Source organism: Gambusia affinis, linkage group LG04, assembly GCF_019740435.1.
Source record: "Gambusia affinis linkage group LG04, SWU_Gaff_1.0, whole genome shotgun sequence".
Lineage (NCBI taxonomy): Eukaryota > Metazoa > Chordata > Actinopteri > Cyprinodontiformes > Poeciliidae > Gambusia > Gambusia affinis.
This window is the reverse complement of record NC_057871.1, coordinates 1833245-1855704: the sequence shown is the minus strand read 5'-3', so window position 1 is coordinate 1855704 and position 22460 is coordinate 1833245. Positions and strand designations below refer to the sequence as shown.

General features: G+C 40.7%; 1 protein-coding gene across 2 annotated transcripts in view; it reads right to left on the bottom strand.

Annotated features, from left to right (window-relative positions):
* The window catches only part of LOC122830121 (sodium/potassium/calcium exchanger 3-like), a 40808-nt gene extending 18848 nt beyond the window's left edge, over positions 1-21960 (bottom strand). The window contains exons 1-4 of one of the 2 annotated variants that reach the window (XM_044115225.1): positions 21852-21960; positions 21694-21757; positions 19756-20240; positions 15075-15197 (exon numbers count right to left, since the gene is read on the bottom strand). In XM_044115225.1, coding sequence (XP_043971160.1) covers positions 15075-15197; positions 19756-19942 — 310 coding nt within the window. In that variant the 5' untranslated portion in view covers positions 19943-20240; positions 21694-21757; positions 21852-21960. Of the gene's footprint in view, positions 1-15074; positions 15198-19755; positions 20500-21693; positions 21758-21851 lie in introns of those variants that run through there. The other variant, XM_044115224.1, reaches the window with a different exon arrangement.
* Positions 21961-22460: the final 500 nt, after the last annotated feature.

Genomic DNA, 22460 nt, shown 5'->3' with positions numbered 1-22460 from the left:
AAGAAAGGGAGGATAGATTGAAAGAAGAAAGGAAGGAAAGATGGAAGGAAAAAGAAAGAAGGATCGATGGAAAAGAGGAAAGAAGGAAGGAATGAACAAAGGAAGGAAGGATGGAAGGATAAAGGAAAAAAGAAAGGAAGGAAGAAAGGAAAAATATGTATTTGTTCATTTATAGAAGTTAACATTTTTACTTTTGAATAATATTTCAGTCAAACTTTAAATTTTTATTCAACACAAAAACAAATGAATTAAAAACTGGCAGGTTTGTCCCCCTCTCTGTTTTCACATAATGGTATGATCCCACATCCTCACATGTGATTGGCCACAAAGCTGTCATGCTACCAATCACAACAAGGCAGGGCGGAGCCACTGAGAGAGAGAGCTGAGCAGCAAAATGGAGAAAAATGTCTGTTTTCTCTCTCCGTCCTGTTAGCTGCGGCTCGCTGTGCTGATGTGTTTGTGGCCCCTCCCTCGGCGCTGAGTGAGGAGCCGGCTCCCGTCGCTCACTTCAAACACCCAAAATTTCTGCGACAGACCCGGCACTAGAAGGAAGGAAGGAAGGAAGGATGGATGTTTCCATACATTTTAATTTCTTCTTTCTTACTTGCATTGATCTGGAAAATAATCTAACTGCAAACATTCCAGCGTTTTACAGGCTGTGAAGGAACACCAGGTTCTTTCTGGAACATTAAAAGCCCATAAGGTGAATGTAATCAACCTTTGATGAGACTGAAAGAAGAAATCTATTTGTGTGTAGAGAACTTTTTTTTATTTCACCTCCATTTTCATGGACCTTCAGTTCCAACATGAAACAGAAAGAATAGTTTACAACTTTCCCACTGCCTTCTTCTCCCACTCTTCCAACTTTCTGCAGCGCTCCTCGGCTTTATGTTCTGCTGAAGACTTCACAAGCCTGAAACAACCCAGAGCAGCTTGTAAAAAGCCGCAGAGCACACAGTCGTCTAAAGGTGACAGCTGGATGTGTTTAATATTAACTGCTAGGAGCCGGTGTGAGCTCCAGCCAGCCCAGATACCAGGCTGGCAAACAAACATCACAGAGTTAGGCTCAAAGTCAAGAAACAAAATTCAGCTCATCACAAAATCCTGAGAAGAAGCTAAATCCCAAAGAGCTCATCATGTCTCCAAAAAGCGTGAAGCCCAGAGTCCCGGCGGAAATCAGCCAGAGTGACGGGGAAGAGCTGCAGATATCCACCGAACCTTCAAGACATTTTCATACACATCAACACTGACAGGTTCCCCTTCAGCGAGTCAGAGGCAACAGTACATAAACTCCCTCTGGGGAGCATTTATCGTTTTGTTTATCATGATAAAAGTCGCATTGTGAGAAGAATTTTAATTTGTCGTTCTCCCCATTAATGATGTTTATAGTCCATATGGTTGTGATTGTTAGTTTTACTATTTTTTCCACTCTTTGTTCAATGAGCGTATCAATAAATATCAATAACTTCAAACACATTAATAAATGCAGTTAATGTGTACAGTTTAGTGATACAAACCAAACTTCTTTATGTGACTGGTGTCCAAAGTGGAGATTTGAGAAAACTCCTCATTTGTGTTTGCAGATGGTGATTCTTTTGATTCTTCCACTCATACTTCCAGTTTTATTGTATTTAATGTTAATGTATCATTTTTTACTTCACAACTATGCAATGCTTTTTGTTGTTCTCACATGAAATACACTGAAGTTTGTGGTTATTATGTGACAAAATGTGCAAAACATTCAGCTGGTATGAAAACTTACAGTGTTCTCCACAATCTCCAGAAACCAGAGCTCACTTTGCAGCAGAATTTTGGTCTTTAACTGAACCATCTAATCTCAGATTAGACAGATTTTTTTCAAGAAATAATATTTATTTAAACATGAGCAGGTCAGAATGGAGTGAGTGTTTCCTGGAGGCAGAAAGGCTGCTGGGCCTAGAATGAAAAGGGGGCCGCTCCAACGCTGCAGCCACAGCTGCCAGGACGAACACTTAGTGATGTTAGTCAATGTAGAACAAGCAGAGGAGAGGCCAAGATGTGGTGCATTATGGATGATGTTTGGAGACTGGAGGAAATACACAATGTCTGTGGATTATTCATGGTAGGAGAGAAAGCAGAGGGAGGGATGGATGAGGCCTTCCAGAGCTACCAGAACTCGGCAGCTCAGTCTTCCTGCTGACATATCAGAGCGTTTGGAGAGTTTTTAAATCAGTAATTAGTGCAGTTGTGAATGGGGTCAGTGGGATGAAGCTTCAGCTGCTGATAATGACTCCTGCTGCCTGCAGCAAACAACTCAGAACTCCCTGAAACAAACTCAAACAGGAGCAGCGAGATTGTTTCCTGTTGTCCAATCGGGTCAGCTTCCTTGTTCCTCGTGATGCACAATCAGCTGCCGTCAATGTATCAATCAGCAATCAGGCATCGGTTCACAGGGGAACGCGTTCCCTGCTGCCAGCATCATCCCAGCCTCATTTAGCGGCGCCGCTGTGAGCCACAGAGGACAAGCGCCGAATCAGGATGCAGCATCGCCTCGTCTCTGTTGGATCACTCCTATTCATCGTCTCACGTATGCTGCCTTGGCTTCTGCTTTACGCAAGAGGAGGGGAACAAAACCGTTCCCATCAGATGACTCCCACACAGAGGAGGCCGAGTTCAACAATCTGGCAGAGGTTGCTGAGGAAGCTCAAAGGCTCCCAAAGGTACCAAGAGTCCAGGAGATTTCCCCTCAGACCATGACGGCTCTGGACTGTTCTGCTTCATGTTGCCTGAAGGACCAAGTGTCAGAGCAGGAAGAAGAACTGGACTGGACATCATGTTCAGACTGCAGAGGTATCAAACCTTCCACCCTCTCTGGAGATTCACAGCTTCAACTTATTCAAAGAGGAAGAGCATGACTTTGGTTCAGGGTCATGGCAAAGGGGAGCCAATCTTTATTTTAAAGGATAAACAGCAAACAAACAACACAAGTTTCTTCATTTTCTCACAGAAGTCAAACTGAAAGGAAAATTCATGAAAGGAAAATTTAAATATTATATTCACACATGGGCCAAAAATGAAACTGAAGGAGCTGGAGGGTTAGGATATTCATCCCTACTAATGTTTTCAACCGCTGCCCAGCCCATCATCTCTGCGACGGCTGATGATGTCATCGCCTCTCGGTAAGCGGACGGGACTGTTACGTAACGCCGCCGAGGCTCCGTGTGCTCCACCGGAGCGCCGAGGGGAGGGAAACTTTCCAACGCGTGTGTGAGGATTGAGAGTGGAAAAAAAGAAGTAAATCCTGCACAACTCCACTCTAAGTTATGACATAACGCTTTTTGATTGTTGCCATGGAGATGGACATGTATCACTGCTGGATTTGGTGTGGGGAGAGGAGGGATGAGTAAGGATGGCATGTATCTGTGTGTGTGTGTGTGATTTCCTTCAACACAAAATAAAACAATAAAAAACAACAGAAAGATAAAGAATGGGATTTAGAAGAACGTGATTAAAATGTATTAATATTTACAAACCAAAAATCAAATGTGAAGGACTGAGAAACAAAAGCATCGAGATTTATTATTTCTGATTTATTAAGGATCAAAACTGAAGTCAACACTTGAGTTGATGATTATATTCATCAACATAATCATGAATTATTTTATAATTAATCCCACTTAAGAGTCTAAAGAATAGAAATGAGGTAAATCTAGTCCACAATGACAACAAGAAACATTTAATCATTTCATGACAAAGGGAATTGAATATTGTCAAAAGTGATTAAGTTGAATGGAGATGCGTGGGGGAGGGGCTCTCTGTGGGCGGAGCTTAGCTGGGGAGGAGCTATGGGTAAATGGGTGGAGCTTTGTGAGGTCAAGCATTCAAATAGTGATCCTAAATTGTTTGTTTTGCTCCGGTATTTCATTTTCTCAAGCCGCATTTTTCCTTTGAATATATATATATATATATATATATATATATATATATATATATATATATATATATATATATATATATATATATATATATATATATATATATATATATATATATATATATATATATATATATATATATATATATATATATATATATATATATATATAGGTGAATTTTCAGCACATATTCTGGAGTTACACTCCACAGAAAATCCATGAACAAATGGAAGTTGACTCTTTATCGCCCATGGTTCAGGAATGACTCAGAATCCCCTGCGATGGGTTGGAGGAGGTTGATGAGGAGCGGGATATCTGTGGACCCAGACAAACATTTACAAGCTAGACAAAAAGCAGCCAAATGGTGTCACTGAGTTCTGGCTTATTAACTGTTTGTTAATGTTTTTCCTTCTTGGGAAAACCTTGGAGTGATTTAAAATCAAGCTGACCAGGTTCTGCTTGACAGAATTGTCAGATTCTGATCGTTTCATCTCTGTTTTTGCATTTGTCTCATCACCCTGAGGAGGACCCTCATCCGTGCAAACATTTTCCAGCAGCTCTAAAATGCACGAGTCTAAATGATGCATAAATATACGCCACAGCTGGCAAGAAAGCTTATTTTATATCCGAAGAGAATACGTTCGCTGAAGCGTGCAGGACAGAAAAAAAGAGAAGAGCAGGACTAATATTGACTTTCCAACAGCTGTGTGCTGAAGCGTCACACAGCTGTTGGAAAAACAAATTTATCTCCAAACATCCAGCAGTTTGTGTTTATCAGGGAGAACTGTTATTTGCTCTCTCAATCCATTTGTCTGGATGAAAATGACGGATTATTCCAACAGCTGTAGATTTTTAAGTTTTCCATCCTTTAGCTTGGAGAAAGACAAAAAAGAAAATTGTGATTTAACGTTAATTGAAGAGTCTGGAACGTCTTCTGAAGTTCAGCCATGTTGCTGCCGACCTTTCACCCCTTCCAGAGGAACAACAGGGGTTGGCGTTAACACACAAAGACACAGAAATCATTAAAGCATCTTTTGCCACCGCTGGGGGCCTGTTTACAAGTTCCCCCTCGTGCAATTCCCGTGCAAATTCTGAGCGCACATGGACGGCTGGGGCCTGTTCTGCACATGCTCAGTGGGGCTCTGGGGCGTGACAATGATGTGGGCTGACACACCGTTATAGTTACCGTGCTGAGTAATGTGTGACATTTAAGGACTCCTGCTTTGTTCCCCCTCAGCTTCCTCTTTGCTGCCTGCGGCGTGCGCGCGGCGTACAACCCGGCGTGCACGCGGCGTGCGCTCATGCAAGGATGCAGCTCCTTTCTGCCCGGTGTGAATGTGACAGATTCCCTTCAGTTTCCTCAGTCATCACGTGTGTGGAGTCGTAGTTTATGAATGCACAGCTGCAGCAGCGGTGAAGTGAAGTGATAAGATGGATGATGATGGAAGGTAAAAATACACTGAGCATTACTTTGCGTCCATTTTTACTGAAAGTCCATCTTCTGAACAGAAATCAAATGAAATGACGATGCCCATCCATCTTCTTCTGCTTAAAGGGAAGTCTTTGTTTAGCATTTTGATTAATTTTGAAAATGTTTAGCACACTTAACTTTCTCTAAGTTAAGTGTGCTAAACTTATGGGAAGTTTAGCACTAAAGCATTAGCTACTACTAATGTTTATGAGTAGTGCTTTAGGGTTAGTGCATCTCATTTTTTAGTTTGCGGTGTCCGGCATAATGACTATGTTTCCTCAGAAGCTTGTGTGAGGTGGTGGTTTTGTTTTCTGAAGCTCATCAGTGGCTTCCTGCACCATGATGCCAGAAAACCTCCGGATGTCTGAAGATGATCATTCAAAACAAACGACTCCTCAGGGATAAACTTGTAAAGTGATTTGTGTCTTCACAGAAAACAGCAGAGCTCTCCACCTCTGAGAGCATCGGAGCGTGTTTTGTTAGAAGCTGTTTCCGTGGAAACCGCATACAGCATCTATGCTGCATTTCTCAACACACAACAACCAGATCAGTCGGTGCTCACGTGGCAGAGTCCGGGCGCAACCCCGGCCTCTCGCGTAACGGCGGTGAATCACCGGTAAACCATGGCAACGCAGGAGGCGCAGCCTCCGCTGGAGCGCCGCAGCCTGGCTGTGGACAAAGCTCACCTGCTGGTGACTCATCTCTGGATGAAGTGACTGCAGCGTTCACATGAGGTGAAGCAGAGAGGTGAGCTAAACTCAGTTAAGTGACAAGACGCATCAAAGAAGGCCATGAGATACTTCAACACGCAGTTTGTGAAACGTGGTGAGTCATCAGAGAGACTATAAATAAACGCTTTGAAAGAAACTGCAGGATCTGGATATGAGCTAAAAGAGAACTTCAGATATGTGTGGGCGTTTTTGGCTTTTTTACAGTAACACATTAATCCACGTTGTAATGACCTCAGCAGGACGCTGAGGTCTCTTCTCAGCTTTGAAGAGAAAATTCTGACACATCTGCAGAGTTGTGTTAAAAGGACGCAGCGCTGCGCCTCACGGCCGCTGCTGACGAGGCTCCAGGTCAGATATCACCGTCCTCAACAATGATGGGGATTTTCCCTCCAATTTAAACTTTCACTTCCAACAACTTTCACTTCTTAAAAAAAAATCTGAGTTACTTCTTGGACTTTGGCGACTCTGCATGTTGTCAGTGCAGGCTTTGAACCTGACCATGACCAAATATTCTGCAGTCTGTGCTTGAAATAAATAAGGAAAGGAGACAGTCCTACTCTGAAAAGCCTGACAGAACCTGAGAGACGACATCCTGCTGCTGATCATCTACTGTACTTTTTCCTGCAAAGTGGAAGGAAAACTTACCAAACTTACCAATTAAACATTTTCATTCAGTCACACTGAGTGAATAAACACTTCTGCTGAACCACCTTTAGCTTAAAGACAAATATATCTGCTAGAAATGTAGATGTTATTAATTATGATCTCAACATTATAAAATTCAATATTTTTCCAGTTGATCTGAATGCGTCTGTGGGCAACTTGTGTTGGCAACGTACTGTATGTGTTCAAGCAAGCAGCACTCAACAGAAAAGATTGAAAATGTTTAAATCTTTGGACGCTGCAGGATGAGTGAGGTATAATAACAGTAGTTATCTTCATATCGCACTTGTGAACTTTTCAGCTTATGGTTCTATTCATGCAAGACTCATCATAATCCTCTGAAAATGCACCAGACCAAAGAGTGAAAGAGTAAATAAATGTACTAAACCACCTTTGAAAAGCCTGGGGAAATATTATAAAAACATTTAAAAGATTATAGCACACTGCATGAAAGGAATGTATAAATAAACACACAATTAGATTAAAAGTGCAGAACTGTACATCATCGAGATGAATAACTTCACATGTAATGAGCTTCTGCATATCTAAGGTGTTTTTACTTGCTTATTTGATTTATATGACCAATTATGCAAATTTAAACAACTTTATTGCAGCCAATAGCTTCTTTCCTTACTGAGTAGATGGTAGCCGATATCTCAGCTGAGCCCATTTGACTAATGTCTGCATCCGGCGAAACAGCCACTGAATATACCTGCTGTTTTATAAAATCGATGACCAGCTGAGATCCTAACGCTTCCCAACACATTTGGCTTTACTCCCAGTTTAAATTAGTGACTGCACTGGAGTTCCTCCAGCTTGGAGGGACTCTACAGTAAAATGCTGCAATTTAAAGGTAAAGACTAAATACTCATGGGACCACATTGGTTTTGCTGCTGGAATTCATCTGTTTACAAAACCAGCATCAAAACCAGTTAGTCAGGCAGTTAATGACATTCTGAACCATTACTAACAACATTGTGATTTAAAGGTGAACATTTGTTTGAAATGCAGAGAATCTTGTTCATGTCAGCACTGCTGTAAGTGTTCATAACCGTGGAGGCTCACAGAAACACTGTGTGTGGAAGCCTGCATGTCCTCTGAAGCTCCTGGGACTGCAGCAGTAACAGGACGACGCCCGCTGAAGTCTCTGCATCGCTCGCAGTCGCAGCAGCGCGAACAATGTCTAAAGGCATGTCGAGTCTATCCTGGTAAACAATCAGAGCTCAATAATTCAGAGGGGAAAACCTCCTGTGTTGTGCTTTGCATACCTTGCTGCTTCTGTAAAATATTTAGATTCTTGTGAAGTGATGAGATGAATGTTAAATCAGTGCAAAGAAATGTATGGGTTTAAAATACTTTCTTTCCATCAGCATGGTCAGATTGTTGGCACAAGTGAAGCTGGGAAGAACTTCAGCTGAAATCACAACATCAGTCTAATTAGATGGGCATTAATTCATCGTCTTGGTTGACAAAAGCTCCTCCTGACAGATCATCACTTTGAATTAAAATGGCCGACTTTCTACTGAATTATAATCTTTGAGTTTAAGTATGACAATTATTATTCATCAATAATAAACAGTAATAATAGTAATATTAATGCATTTTGTTTAAAATTGCCTTTTCACTGTAAGGTAAAAAAACAATGTATACCAAAATTATCAACTGAAACAGAAGTGCAATAAAAGAGAAAAATATGCTTATGAAAGAAGATGTTCTAAAACCACATTTAAGATAGTTATAACATTGTCATTAATTAATATGACAAATAAATATGTCATGTTTCGCAGATCTACATTTTAACAATGTAGAATTATTTTCTTTAGTGCCTGAACAAATGAGTCAAAAGTACAAATCATACAGTGATTTTAACAGCTATTGTTAGCCGATTAGCACAAGTGTTTCCACCATGACGATAAAATAAGAACATATTTTTGGTTTTAACAAGATATAAATCTCGATAGAAGATTCATATCTCGATATAAATTGAGATATAAGTAAACTTTCTTGTTATTGAATGAATTATTCATTCATTATCTCTGGCAGTTAAATGCTTCCATAATGACTCACTAGAATATCAGCGCAAAATATGTATCTCTGAAGTTTATTGTTCTCAAGTGTCACTGTTGCTTTTCTTGTCCTGCTCACGATTTGATCAATGATTCTGAAAGTAGCAAACTTTGTCTTCTTCCCCTAGTAAGAGCTTCCACACTGAGGGGTGTTATGTTGTACTCAGCTAAGGTGAAGAGTCAACACACAGCTTCAGTTATTACTGCTAGAAACTGGAGATCAGGCCTGAAATCTGGATGCAGTGATGGACCTGCCTCTGCAAAATGCATAAAGACAATTACAAAGTCAGTCTTCTATCACTTGAAGAGCATTTCCAGGATTAAAGGACTGGTGTCCCAACAAGATCTAGAGAAACTCATCCATGCGTTTGTCTTTAGAGTGTCAGCAAGTAACACCAACGGCCTTTTGTGGAGGATTATGTATCTGATTTAGTTCCACATATGAAAGTAGAGTGGATCAAGTTTTTTAGATCAGAATCAGGACCTTCAATCTGCCGTGAAAAAGTCAGATTTGAGTCAGATTACTAATCATAACTTCACTGGTTCCTCTGTGTGTCTCTGATGGAACATGTTTCCACATAAATTTAACATATTTGCCAACAGAAATCTTTGAAACTTGTTGTTCAGTGTACCACAGAAATATAAAAAAAAAAACGAAGCATGTTAAAGGCAACACCTTTGGTCATGCCTGCCTGTACACCGCTGAGTGAAAAACGGGAGGAAAATTAAAAGAAAAGTAGTGAGAAACAAACAAAACGTCACTGTGGATTAATGTTGTACAGCAGCTAAAACAGGCCCAGAACCAGCAGGAGTTGATGCAGAGGGAAGGTTCTGACTCGGCTCGGCTAATTGCAGTGATGGATTGGTCCAGTTCCCCTGAGCTCCAAGCTCCTGATCCTGCAATAACAAAACAGGATGACTTTGCCAAGCTGCACGTTTGGCAGTTATGAAAGAACTTTAGCATCATCAGTAGCAGCAGCCCAGTGATGTCACTGCAACACCAAAGCACCGATTCCTCAGAGGAAGCCGGTCCGGGCCGCTCTGTGGGTCAGCTTAAGATTTGATTGATGACAGGCTGACGGTGAGACCCCTTCCATCTTCTGACTAATTCATCAAACTTTTGCTCGCTGCAGACACGTGAGGAAGAGACGGGAGGAATCCCACGTGGAGCGAGGCGAGCATGCCGACGCGCTGGACGACTCGCTGCAGAACCCGGCAGCTTCCTCACATTAATCAATACTGCTCCAAAACTTTCAGCCAAAAACCGCAGGCGCTCCAACACACACCGCATTCCTCACAGGGAAGCCCCGATTAAGTCACTGCAGCTCGCTTTTAATAACAGAGGAGGAAAACACCCCTGGAGAGAGCAGTCACATGGAGGGAGGAAGAGGAGGAGAACCGGAGGGCCGCCGAAGCACAGAGGGTTCACCGCTGAGCGATTAGATGGGATTTCTACCACGACTTGTTAGGGCCGTTAAAGAGAGGAAAAACAGAAAAACATTTCTTCAAAATCTGAGATGTTTTGAGATTAAACTCAGAAAAAATTTGACATTTGTAAATGTTTTGAGTTTTGTTTTAACTAATCTCAAAATTTCGGAGCTTTTTCTAGCAGATTTTTAACTTTTTAAACTCAGAAATTTCCATGTTTTTTTATTTCTAGCATTTATATCAAAATTAGTTTTTTTTCTAGTAAAAATATGACTCCGAAAATTTCTTTTTTTTTTATTTTGTGGCAGAAAAATCTACAATGACCAGATTTTGCTGTATAAAACTCTACAGTAATATTTACTGCAGAAGGGAACTACAGATTATTGTAATCTTTTGATGAAGAAAGATTATGCTTTTGAGACAAATCTGGGCTCAGAAGTGCTAAAATTAACAAATCTAGCAACATTAAACAAAAGCTCATAAATATCACTTCATTAGCAGAAAACTCCCAGAATAAATTCCCAGAAACAACTGTTCCTTTTTCCATCTTCACTGAAAAATGATGCGGTGATGAGGAGCAGAAGACAATAAACAAGGGCCTGAAATCAACAGACGCAGCGGAGATTTCATGATCAAACTCATGGAGGCGTTTTGGAGAGGAGAAAAATTAGCAAACGAGCTGCTCTTCCTTCCTCTCTGCTTCCCAGCTCTTGATCAGCAGGTTTCTAATTTCAGGCGACAATCAGCTGGAAGTGAAGAGTTCGCATCATCAGCTAGCACTCTGTGGAAATACATATGAAGCATGCTACATGATCAGATGTATGATTACACAATCACTTTATTAGTGAAGAATAAAAACAAGATCAGTAGTCGCCCTGAAGTAGATAAGATAAAAACACATACAAGTACAAGTACAACGCACCTCGGGATTCAAATAATTCAGTTTAAAAATACTTTTTTAATTTAAAAGGTGAATTAAAGAAATTATTTGTGAGTGTTTGGGACCACACCCACTCGCAAATTGCTAAAAAACTTGAACTCCTGTCTAAAAATATCAATTTTAATAGTTCAAAAACCAAAAAATACTTTAAAAAGTATGAATTCACCCAGTGGAAACTGTTGTGGAGCTAACAGAAGCTAACATTGTTGGGGTTCAGCCAATCAGCACCATGGAAACCAAATTCTCATTTTCTTTTAATTAATTTAGATAAGCTCTAGGACAAAAAAAAAATGTCAATAGGCAAATTTTCTGTGAGTAATTTCTATAATAATGTAGGGCTGAAACAATTGATCATGATTAATCAACTATTGAAATAATTGTTATCTACTTAACTGGAGGATACAGATTCAAAACAGAACATTTATTTAAAAAACACACTCAGATCAGCCACATATATATAGACCTGATAAATCAATTAATCATACGATAAATTAAAACTATCGATGTCATTTTAATCATCGCCTTTATCGTCTCTTCCAGCCTTTTTCTCTTTCTGTTGATGACACTGAATGAAAAAAGGTTCAACTCCGCTGCTCTCCACTGACCCTCCCTTCCTCATTTCCTCAGTGTAATGTCCAGTTCACACTACACCATCTTAGAGCTGTCGGCCGATTGTCGGCCCATTTTCAAAACCTGAGAGATCACACATTAGCCGACAGAAATCCTAGGTACAACGGTTCCATCGGGTTCCATCGGGTTCCATCGGGTTCCATCGGGCCGTGTGGTGTCCAACAATGGGCACAAAATAATGGCTACAAGTTCAGTTAACTCATTTTAAAACCAGGCATTAATCAGTGCTTTACTACAATCTATCTGCAGTGCATGTGGCTCTAGTGTCAGCGTAACGTCCTGACTGAATGAAAATCATTAGAACCTTTTTATGTCACGTTAACGAAGAACAGCTGAAAAGTTACCGGGTTCATCAACTGGTACCAATTTGGCTCCAACTCCTCCCCTCATCATTTCTATATTCTTTACACCAAATGTTTTATAAACATTAATGTTGTTTCCACATATCATCTCCAATGTCCGCTGGACTTCGGGTTACTCCGTGTCAGCTGTTTGGGATTCCCCTCTGTAATTTCCCCTCAGAAAGCAGGAGGAGAATCCGGCTTTCTGATTGGCTACCTGTCACATTCAACAGGCTGCGTTAAGCTCCCAGTGGGGAAAACCCCTGATTTAGATCGGAGCGCCACAACGATCTACCGTAACACACCACACACTACAGGATGATCGGTTATGAAATTATTAAGAGACAATCTGAGAACATCAACGTTCTCAGATTGTCTTAAGGGGAAAATGTAGGAGTGAACTAACGTGTAGTGTGAACTATTGCATCAGGTAGTCGATGTTCCATCTTCTCTATTTAAATCTAATGATTACTGAAGGACAATATGGTTTACAGACTTTATAATCTGAACTCTTTTGATTGAGTCCAATATTTATTTACACTTTGGTGTTTTTATTCAAGTACATTTTTGTTAATGGAGACTGGGAATCCATTTTATTTTTGTTTTTGGTTGTTTTGTTTATTTTATCAGTTCCAGTGTTAAATGTTCTTTTGAAAATAAAGTGTATCTATCTTTGGCAGGAAATCACATGAATTATTATGTCATTTCCATTAAATCAGTGTAAAAAGGTCTTCAAACAATATTATCATCTATCGCAATAGTTTTTGAGACAATTAATCACTCAGCAATATATATATATATATATATATATGTATATATATATATATATATATATATATATATATATATATATATATATATATATATATATATGTATACAGATGTTAAGATGAAAAAGATCACTCCTTGCTACTTCTGTGGGATTTTTGATGGAAGCTAGAAGTCAGGTGACCATAATCAGGAGTATTGATCGACTGTGAGTGTCTCTATAGAAACAGGATTTGTGTCTTTTTGAAGCGTTAGGGCAGCGCCAGGAGGGACAACAACAACGACTGAAGGGAAGCAGCAACTGCTGTCCATCAATCTGTGAATGGTTTCCGGCTGCTTGCAAATAATTTGAAATCCATCCATCATTCTGCTGAGACAACAGTTATTAATTAGAGGACGACGTTTAAGACAGCTGCCAGTCTCCCCAGTAGAGAACGTTCCATCAAATAAACCCGCAGTGACCACAATATGATGCTTGTTTCTTCTCATTCAGTCATCGGTTTTTAAATATCTCCTTAACTTTCTCTTAATTATCAGGTGAAGGATGACAATTACCCCCAAACAGGTGTTTCTCCGTCTCAAGAGAACGGACCACCAAAGCAGGACAAGACTCTGAGCAAATGGAGGTTATTGAGCAGGAGCGGCGCTGTCCTCAGGAGGGAAGCGCGGGTTAAAGCCGCCAGGTTGGGCCGCTTTAAATTTAGCAGCAAGAGGAGGAAAGGAGCAGCTCCTGCGTCATCAGCAAGGGAGTAGAGTAAGGTGAACTTTGACCCCAGCTCCGTTTATAGATGGAGGCAGGTAACCTTGGAAAGTGAGACAGGAGGTTGATAATTTTGCGACACAAAAACTTGAGAGGTGACCGATCCTCTCCTTCATTTAAGTATTTCTAAGTTCACACATCAAAAACCTGCTTTAGTTTTACAAAAGTATTCACAACGCTAAAACGTTTTACTTTTCATTTTGTCACAACCTCAAACTTCTGGGTATTTTATTGGCGTTTTATGCGATACTGCAACACATCGTCAGCAGAGCTTCACTGAAACCAGCAGACTGAGATGGAGAGGAGAACATTTTATGTCTCTAAAAAGTTACTCAAGTCAATGTAACTCAGTAAATGTAACGAGTTACTGCTCAACTCTGTTAACAACCAACAGAGCACATAGTTCGTATTTATTCACAACCAATCAGATCAATCAGAAGAGTTACCGCCCACTAAACACAAAGAGTGAGTAAAATATTCCAGAGAGAGCGTGATTTTTATAAAAGGAAATGCTTTGTGCTCACTCAGAAAATACATTTGCATTACATTAAACAGACGGTTTAAATAAAAGTACATTCATGTGAGAACAGTCTAGTCAAAGTCTGAATGTAGGTTCACTTGAGAATCTGGAGGAAGAATTAAAAATGACATGCACATACACTGCATCCAATCTGGATGAGCTAACGGTGTTAACCAAAGTACTGACAGGTAGAAATGTTGACATCCAGATGTGTAATGATGCCAGAGACACATCCTGTAGGTAAAGTCTACATGCTAGTCGCTCTGCATGATGGTGATTAGCATGAGCAGCTGTCGTACTGAATGGAGCGAGTCAATGTTAGTCAGTGATTACACACATGCTATTGACTACATCTTAGCTAACTTTGGGATTGTTATTAATTTTCGGTCTCAGAAAGCCTGATTCAGATCTTACACTTTGGCAAGAGCTGTTTAAATGTCTTCAACCATGAATTATTATTATCCTTCCACTTCAGAACCACAAACTACTTTAATTTCACATCAAAGTCAGATGATCCTTCGCTGTAGCGCCAGCATCAGTGTTGAAACATGAAGGGAGGAACGAGGTGAGATGGAGACAGTCAGTGGAAGGTGAGAATAATGCCAATGATGTGCAGGGACTGTGAAAAACCACAGCGGCAGCAGCATGAACGTCACCGCCTGCTGGAAATCATATGACCGTCCAAACTAGGTTAGTCTACATTAGGGGAACCGAAGACGGGAGAAACAGAGAGAATGATTTGTTTCCCATTTTTTGCTTTTCTTATTTTAGCCTCCTCTCTCTATTCTGGAGCAAAGGAAAGCGGAGAACACTTGTGTCCTCTTTCTTTCATCCCGCCTTACCTGGAGCGGTGCAGTTCTTCGGCTCTTCATCAATCTCCTCTTCCTCCAGGCTGCTGTTGGTCGTCTCCTGCAGCAGCTTCCGTCCAACGCGTCTCTCCTGGCCCTCAGCCGAGGCGGGGAAATCTGGAGGAAGACATTTTTAAACATTTAATTTCACATAAAGTTTAGAAGGATTTGAGTTTAAAGTCTGAATGCACATCTTCAGGTGTGACATTTTGTGAGATTTTTATCTATAACTGCAGGAGAGAGAAGGAGATGGGAGAGCAGCACAGAGACTCACCTGCAGTAATGCAACAAGTTCTGGTCGTCAGATATAGATCAGAACTTATCTGGACCAGAACCTCTGTGGTATTCCTGTGTCTGCTCTGGTTTCCTCTTAGTAAAACCAAGTTATCAGCATAATCAACATACTGTAGGTATTGCTACAGAAAGGGAAGCTTGAGGTTTCCCTCTGGATGAACTTCTTCATTACCATTTTTTCTGTGCAGGTGTTTAAATCCTGTTTCAAGAATCTAATATAGTGGTTTTAAAGACCGCTCATTCATAATATCAGACCGGTTTTAATGTTGTCTAACATTTATTTGATGGAATGTTTAAGAATAACAAAATCTGTTGAATGTGTTGAAGTAAAATTACTTTTCCGCAGCACTTCGCTTTCCTCCCCAGCACACAGACGTTCTTTGGGCTCCTGGAGATTTTTTAGAGGGTTTCTTGGCCTTTCTGGCCTTTTTCTCTCATTATTAGTCAGAACTGTTGATCAAAACTCATTTCAGAGACGCTCTGGTTGATTGAGAGGAAAATATGATGGATACCTTGAGGCTTCTGTGTCTGTGTGGGAAGTGAGTTGCTGGAATGCTTTGGGTTTATCTGACCTGCTAATTCACTCACTAAACGGGGAAATTCATGATTTTCCAAAACAAAATCGTCCTGGGAGGGGAGTGGAGCAACAGCACAGCCCACAAAGTGCGGCTCCCACTGTGGCTACATCTGCACATTCTTCCAGAAAGCAGCAGCTCCACAGAATTCGTTTCATCCTTCATGCAGCCCAGCAGGAGCGCGCTGCCCTTTTCCACCCTGCCAACCACAGACCCAACCCAAAACAGGGATTCAGCTGGAACCAAGGAGCCGCTCAACAAGCCTGGGGGGACGAGTGAACTCCTCACCTATCTTTACCTCCGCCGCAGCAAACGCAGCAGAGGCCGGCGCTCAGCTGCTCCGCCCTCCTCCTATCTGTCCCGACCTTCTGCACGGAGCGACAAAGAGGAGTGGGAATGATTAGAGTGGTTCGGCGAGGAGTGCTGCGTTCCCGCATGACTTTATTATTTGCATCATAAATATTAAACTCATATTCCTATAAGCTGGTTAACAAAGCGCATCGGGTTTGTTGGAAATGTGTGCAGAGCTAATAGGCTTAGAGTCACAACCAGAGGAGCCAGACGTGATAGAAATGCTACGTTTTTGTGCTTCTCTGTGTTACTGAAGGACAATTTAAACAATTCCTGAAGTTTTAAACTAATTTATCAGGAAATCTAAGAAATTTCTTGGAAGAGTCCATGTTACCAGGGTTGATGCTGCTTCATAACTTCAGCAGTTTACTCTGACCAGCTGGATATGGACTCCTGGACCAAACCCTGACTGATGGAGAAACATTCCCAACATCTTCGTTCTTGGAGTGTTTTTGGTTTCTTTTTCTCCTCCTGCTCTTTGGGTCCAGGTCTGAGTTAAAGCAGAGATGGACCAATCCATTCACCAGAGATCAGACAGTTTTTTTCCTGACTGGGGATCAGGATGGTCAAACACAGAAACTCTAGACTTAACGACGCCATCAAAAACAATCAGCTGTAATCTATTTTTCCTGTCTGTTTTTAAAATGATTTAATTTTTATTCAGTTTAATATTCAACAAGCTGAACAAAGAATCTACATGGTGCCATCACACATCAAGCTGATGAATCCATGTACCTTTTTCTCAGTGGTGACAACGACCACTGGCTGTGGCCCCAACAATATAAACTGTGAAATGAAACAGTTAAATTTAAATGATATGAACGGTTCACCCTCTGCAGCCTGAACACAACTTCCTCCTGACCCAAATGGACCTGAATCTCAGAGATTTGCTCTGGAGGCTGAGTCTGTGCTCTGCTGCATCTGGTTCAACGATTAAATGGGAATAAACTTGGAATTCCTTCATTTTTTGTTTAAAACTGCCATCTCCTCCATAATTAAACCTGCAGCACGTTTTTCACTGTCTCAGTCTTTAAAAAAGTTTTTCAGCTTTTCTGCACCACAGTTATGGAACAAACTGCCAGAAAACTGCAAAGATGCTGAAAAGCGGAGACCCTTTAAATCAAGACTAAAACTCTTTGATGCAGCTGGAACATTAATCAATATATTGCATATTTGCTTGATGATTTTGAAATGGTTACTGCTTGTTTCACAGTTGGTTTTCATTCTGTGAAGCACTTTGAACTCCTTTGTTGATGAAATGTGATACGCAAATAAACTCGGCTCGGTCAAAATCAGAACCAACTGTTTAAATCTCAGGGAAAGTCATTATCAGTCCAGAAAACCTCGTCTCCAGAGTTTTCTGACCACAGATCTAAAACGTGTCCCAAACATTCAGAATTCATCAGTGGGAATGACAGCAGTTTTTCTGCTGCTCTTCTTCATTTCAGTTTATTTTTGAGGTTGTTTTAGACAATATTTCATGTCCCACAGTCTTCACCTCTTTGTGCATGCAGATGCTGAGCAAGCTCTGCACTGGTGGCAACATGATTCAGCCAGAAAATCTCTAAAGAAGATGATCCAGGAGTTCACAGGAACGTCTTAGACATCCTGAAACCTTCTGCTCTGCAGCTGAACATCTCAACTTTAAATTCTTAATAATCCAGAAATCAACAACAATAACAAGCCAATAAAGCTCTTTGCAATAATTTTATATTAATGCGATCAGCCTGCATTGCAATCCAATAATAATGAGTCAGTGTAGAAACTTGCGGCCATAAAGTTGGACTCACTGAGGAAGCATAAATCACAACTTTCTGCTGTCCCGACCATAAAAAGAGGTAAAATCATCCGACCCGATCCGCTGCTGACTCACATCCAGTTTGGAGTTTTGAGGAAAACCGAGAGACGATGGAGACAATCTGGACAACAAGGAACCAACTTCAGGTTGGTTCTGTTTGCAGGAACCAACCAGAGTGTTGGCACCCCAGGGTTCGACTGGCCTGATTTCACAGCTCTGCAGGTAAAACACCTGAATAAAAAACCACCAATACAGAAATGTGGGTCTGAGCAGAACACTAAGTTCTGTACAGAGATGAACTTAATATCTGGACTGGGCTGCTGTTGCGTGAATTAATGCATCCATCCAGTGTGACACGGAGGATCCAGCGTGTCGCTCTGCTGAGGCAGGCGGTGATGTAACACGCCTTCCTGTCGGGTTCAGGTGAGTTTGCAGTGATTCGTTGGTCATAAAAGCAGGTACGGTCCATTTGGCATGCGGACCCATTACAAGTCCTGCTGGAAAATAAAATTAGCATCTCCATAAAGTCTGCCAGCAAAGGGAAGTTTTAAATGCTGTAAAATATGCTGGCTGACTGTGGACTTCAGAAAACCCAGTGGACCAGAACCAGCAGATCATGACTGACTGAAACTTCTCCTCAGACTTACAAACCAGATACAAACTTCACTTTCATCTGAAAAGAGAACTTCAGACCAGTTCTGGTTCTCCTTAGCTAAGATGGTTCTAGCATTGTCTCAACTAGTGGCTCAACTCAAGGACTCTGGTGGGTCTAGTCCAAGTCGCTGACTTGTCTGTGAGGTCCAACCTCAAGCATTGACTCCAGTCTTTGTCTGGTAAATCTCCCTCAAACTGTTAAAAACATATTTGCTTTACTATCCATTCTACACTCTGGTTATCTATCATGATTGTGCTTCTCCACAGTTTTTCCTTCCACTAAACCTTCCATACATGTACTTGGATAAGCTTCTGTGACTAACTTGGTTCTTCTTGTGACCACCTCTCCCTGTGCAGGGTGTTACTGACCTGCCTTGATTGAGTAGAACACGTGGTTTGGGGGCCAAATCTGGCCCGCCATGTGACTCTAAAGGGCCACATAAATACAACCTTCAAGGTAAACAGCTGTGGCCGTTTAGCTTGAAGCTGATTTTTCTCTGCATAGGGCCAAATTACATCAACGTGAAAAGATTTTCAAATGATTAAATATTAAGATGTTTTCACTGAATGCAGAGTGAGTTATTATTATTTATATTTGTTTCACTTTGTTGACAGGTTTTAAAAGTGTTTTCTGCCCCAATTGGCTCTTTGAGGATAGTTATAATCTTGATATGGCTCAAAATGAAAATGATTTGAGTTTGACGTCCCTGCTGTAAAACAGAACATTTCTATGTAGCAGTTTGTAAAATTCTAGTTTGGGTTATATTAGCTCTATACCATCATTTAGATGAACAGAAATAAACGCTTTATTCATTTGTTTATCTCTGTTTTGCATTTTTATTTTTAGATTATTTATCTCATCATCTGACAACAAGCTGTCTTATTCGGAGATCCATGAAGTTTGTTCTCGTTTTAAAAACAGAGATGGAAAATAAATCATTCAGGGTTTTAACATGAAGGGGGAAGAGATGCTGAAAGGACACAGTGTAATAATCAATCTCACCTGGATCTTCCCTGAAGTATGACAAGCCCTTCGCTGCCAGCAGGAATCCTCCGAACAAGCAGATCTGGATCAGAACCAGCTCCTTTCGCCTTTTCCGTCTCGCCTTCACCCTCCTCCGGTTCGGCGTCGCTCCATCCCGGCGCCGGATACCCGGCGGAGACATCTCCTGCTCGGCTGCCTCATCCATACGAATCTCCCGACTCCTTCTTCCTGCCGCCTGAAGCCGCCACAGAACCAGAGCAGGGATGAAGCAGGAGCTCCGGCGATTCCAGGGAAGCAGCTTTCTGTCCCCCGAAGTGAAGGAGAGGGGGGTAAAAAGTTGGGGAGTGATACCGGGGAGGTTCTGTGAGGCAAAGCGGGCCGAACCGAACTGAGCTCCTGTTTTAGAGAGCCGGGTTGTCCCCTAATGTCATGTTAGAATCTGGTTTCCGAGGCGGGGAGGCTGCGGGCGGCTGCGGGAGCGCTCCATGGATGCGTGTCTGCTGCTGAGAAACAGAGGAGAGGGAGAGGTGCGGGGAGCGCGCACTCTCACAGTCACGCAATAATCTGGAGGCTGAGCACTGCTGGCAAAAAAATAAATAAATAAATAAATAAAGAATAAAGCTCGTAGGCCGGCCGCTGTCTGTCTCTCTCAACCTTCAGCACCTTTACATGTGTTTTAGGTTTTCTTTCCAGAGGCGTTCCTAGGATTCATGGGGCCCAACCCAGAAATGAACTCACTGACATTAAAACCAGCGAGAAGCACTGAAGGAATGTTCCAACACATGTAATTCGATACACATGCAGACCAATGATGGGCATGTAAACAATTTGATTTCCACCTTTACAACTATTGGCAAAGGTCATTATTCTGTTCATTTACATATCAGCAATTAGCAATAAATGCCATTTTCATAAGATGACCCAGAGGGGCGTCAAAATGCAAAAACCACAAAACAAAAGCAACCACAACAGAAGCTATGCTAAAAAAATTTGCTGCTAAAACACAACTTGTGCTAAACTTGTTAGCTTAACTTCCGTTTTTATATTAGTTCTGGTTTTTTATTTCCATTTTTTGTAATAAACTTCTGCAAATTTCCGTTTTAGTGTTTTAGTGTTACAGAAGTACTGTAAAATCAGAACTTCTGCTTTAGCATACCTTCCATTGTAGCATAATTTTCTTTTTGTAATAATTCCATTTTAGCATAATTCAATTTTATGCTAAAATAGAATTAATGATAAGCTCGCTAACATCTGTTTTAGCATAACGTTTGGTTTATCATTGTGCTGAAACAAAAGTTATATTAAAATCAATTTTGAGTATTACAAACTTCCATTTTAGCATAAATTCCAGTTTGGTATAAACTGTGTTTTGGACTTTGGGAGGTGCTGAAACAAATAACTGTGTCATAAATCATTCCTTTCCTCACAACTGAGTGTCATAATTACAAATGTTCTCCATGGCTGAAGTCAACTGACAGCAGAGAAATAAATGATCATTAGCATCAGCTAATGGCTAAAACCTTAAGATGACGCAGATAAAAATAGTCATTTTGCAAAGTTGCCATGAATCTATGGGAGGTGGCCTGATACCTGGTACCTGGTATCTACCAGGTAGAAATGTACCTGAACCAACATCATCTCATTGCTGGGACATTAGCCCAGTGTAATGACCCAGAATTAATCGACAAAGATGCTGAGGCTTTAGAGAAGCCATTTGCTAACAATAACAAACCGTTCTGGTTCTCCAGGATTTGTACTTAAAACTGAATCTTCTAAATCCAGAGGTTTTATAAATCAAACAGAAACCTACAGATTTCCTGTCACCGGTTGGATCAGGATACATGTTTGTTTGACATTTACAGTTGTGTGAAGTTTATTTGCATGTGACTGTAGAGCCTTTGTGCAGGTTTCCCCCTGTGGTTCTGACAGTTGCTGGAGGAATACAGAGAAACTGACCCAGTTGTGAGGAACTGTGACGAAGAAAACTTTATCCTGCAGTTCAATAACCGGAGGTTTGCTCCTGCAGGGGGAGAAATAAGAGAACTTTCCGGAAATAATCACTTTAACAACTTATTGTTGCAAAACGTCAGTAAATAAAGATATAATTGACTAACAGGAAAATGAAGAAGAGATTAACAGCTTATCTTGTGATCAAAGCCAACAGTGAGGAAGTGTCTGATCTCATCTGGAAATCCTCTGAACATCTTTGTTGTTGAAAGTTTCAGTTTTCCATGGATTTCATGGACAGATTCCAGGGCGTTTGTGCCATTCACCCGTATTTGTGGCGGTGCATCAGGAACTGACTTTCTGTGGTTTTCTTCACGTCTTTCTGATTGTTCATTATGTGTAGCTGTTTCCAATTAGACCTAACGCCATTTCATGTTGATGTGCCTCAGGGTTCTGTTTTGGAGCTCTTATTATTCTTGGTTTAAAATATAGAATTCAACAAAAAATACCTTGAGAGACAAATATCTATTCAATCAAAACCCAACATTTTAATAACATTTCTGCTGGTATTGCACATCCATTTCTGCTTTTTATTTGTCATATTTTGTAAGTTGTCTTTTTGACATCTAAATACACACGATATATATATATATATATATATATATATATATATATATATATATATATATATATATATATATATATATATATATATATATATATATACAGACCAAAGGTTTGGACACACAGTTGTGTCCAAACCTTTGGTCTGTACT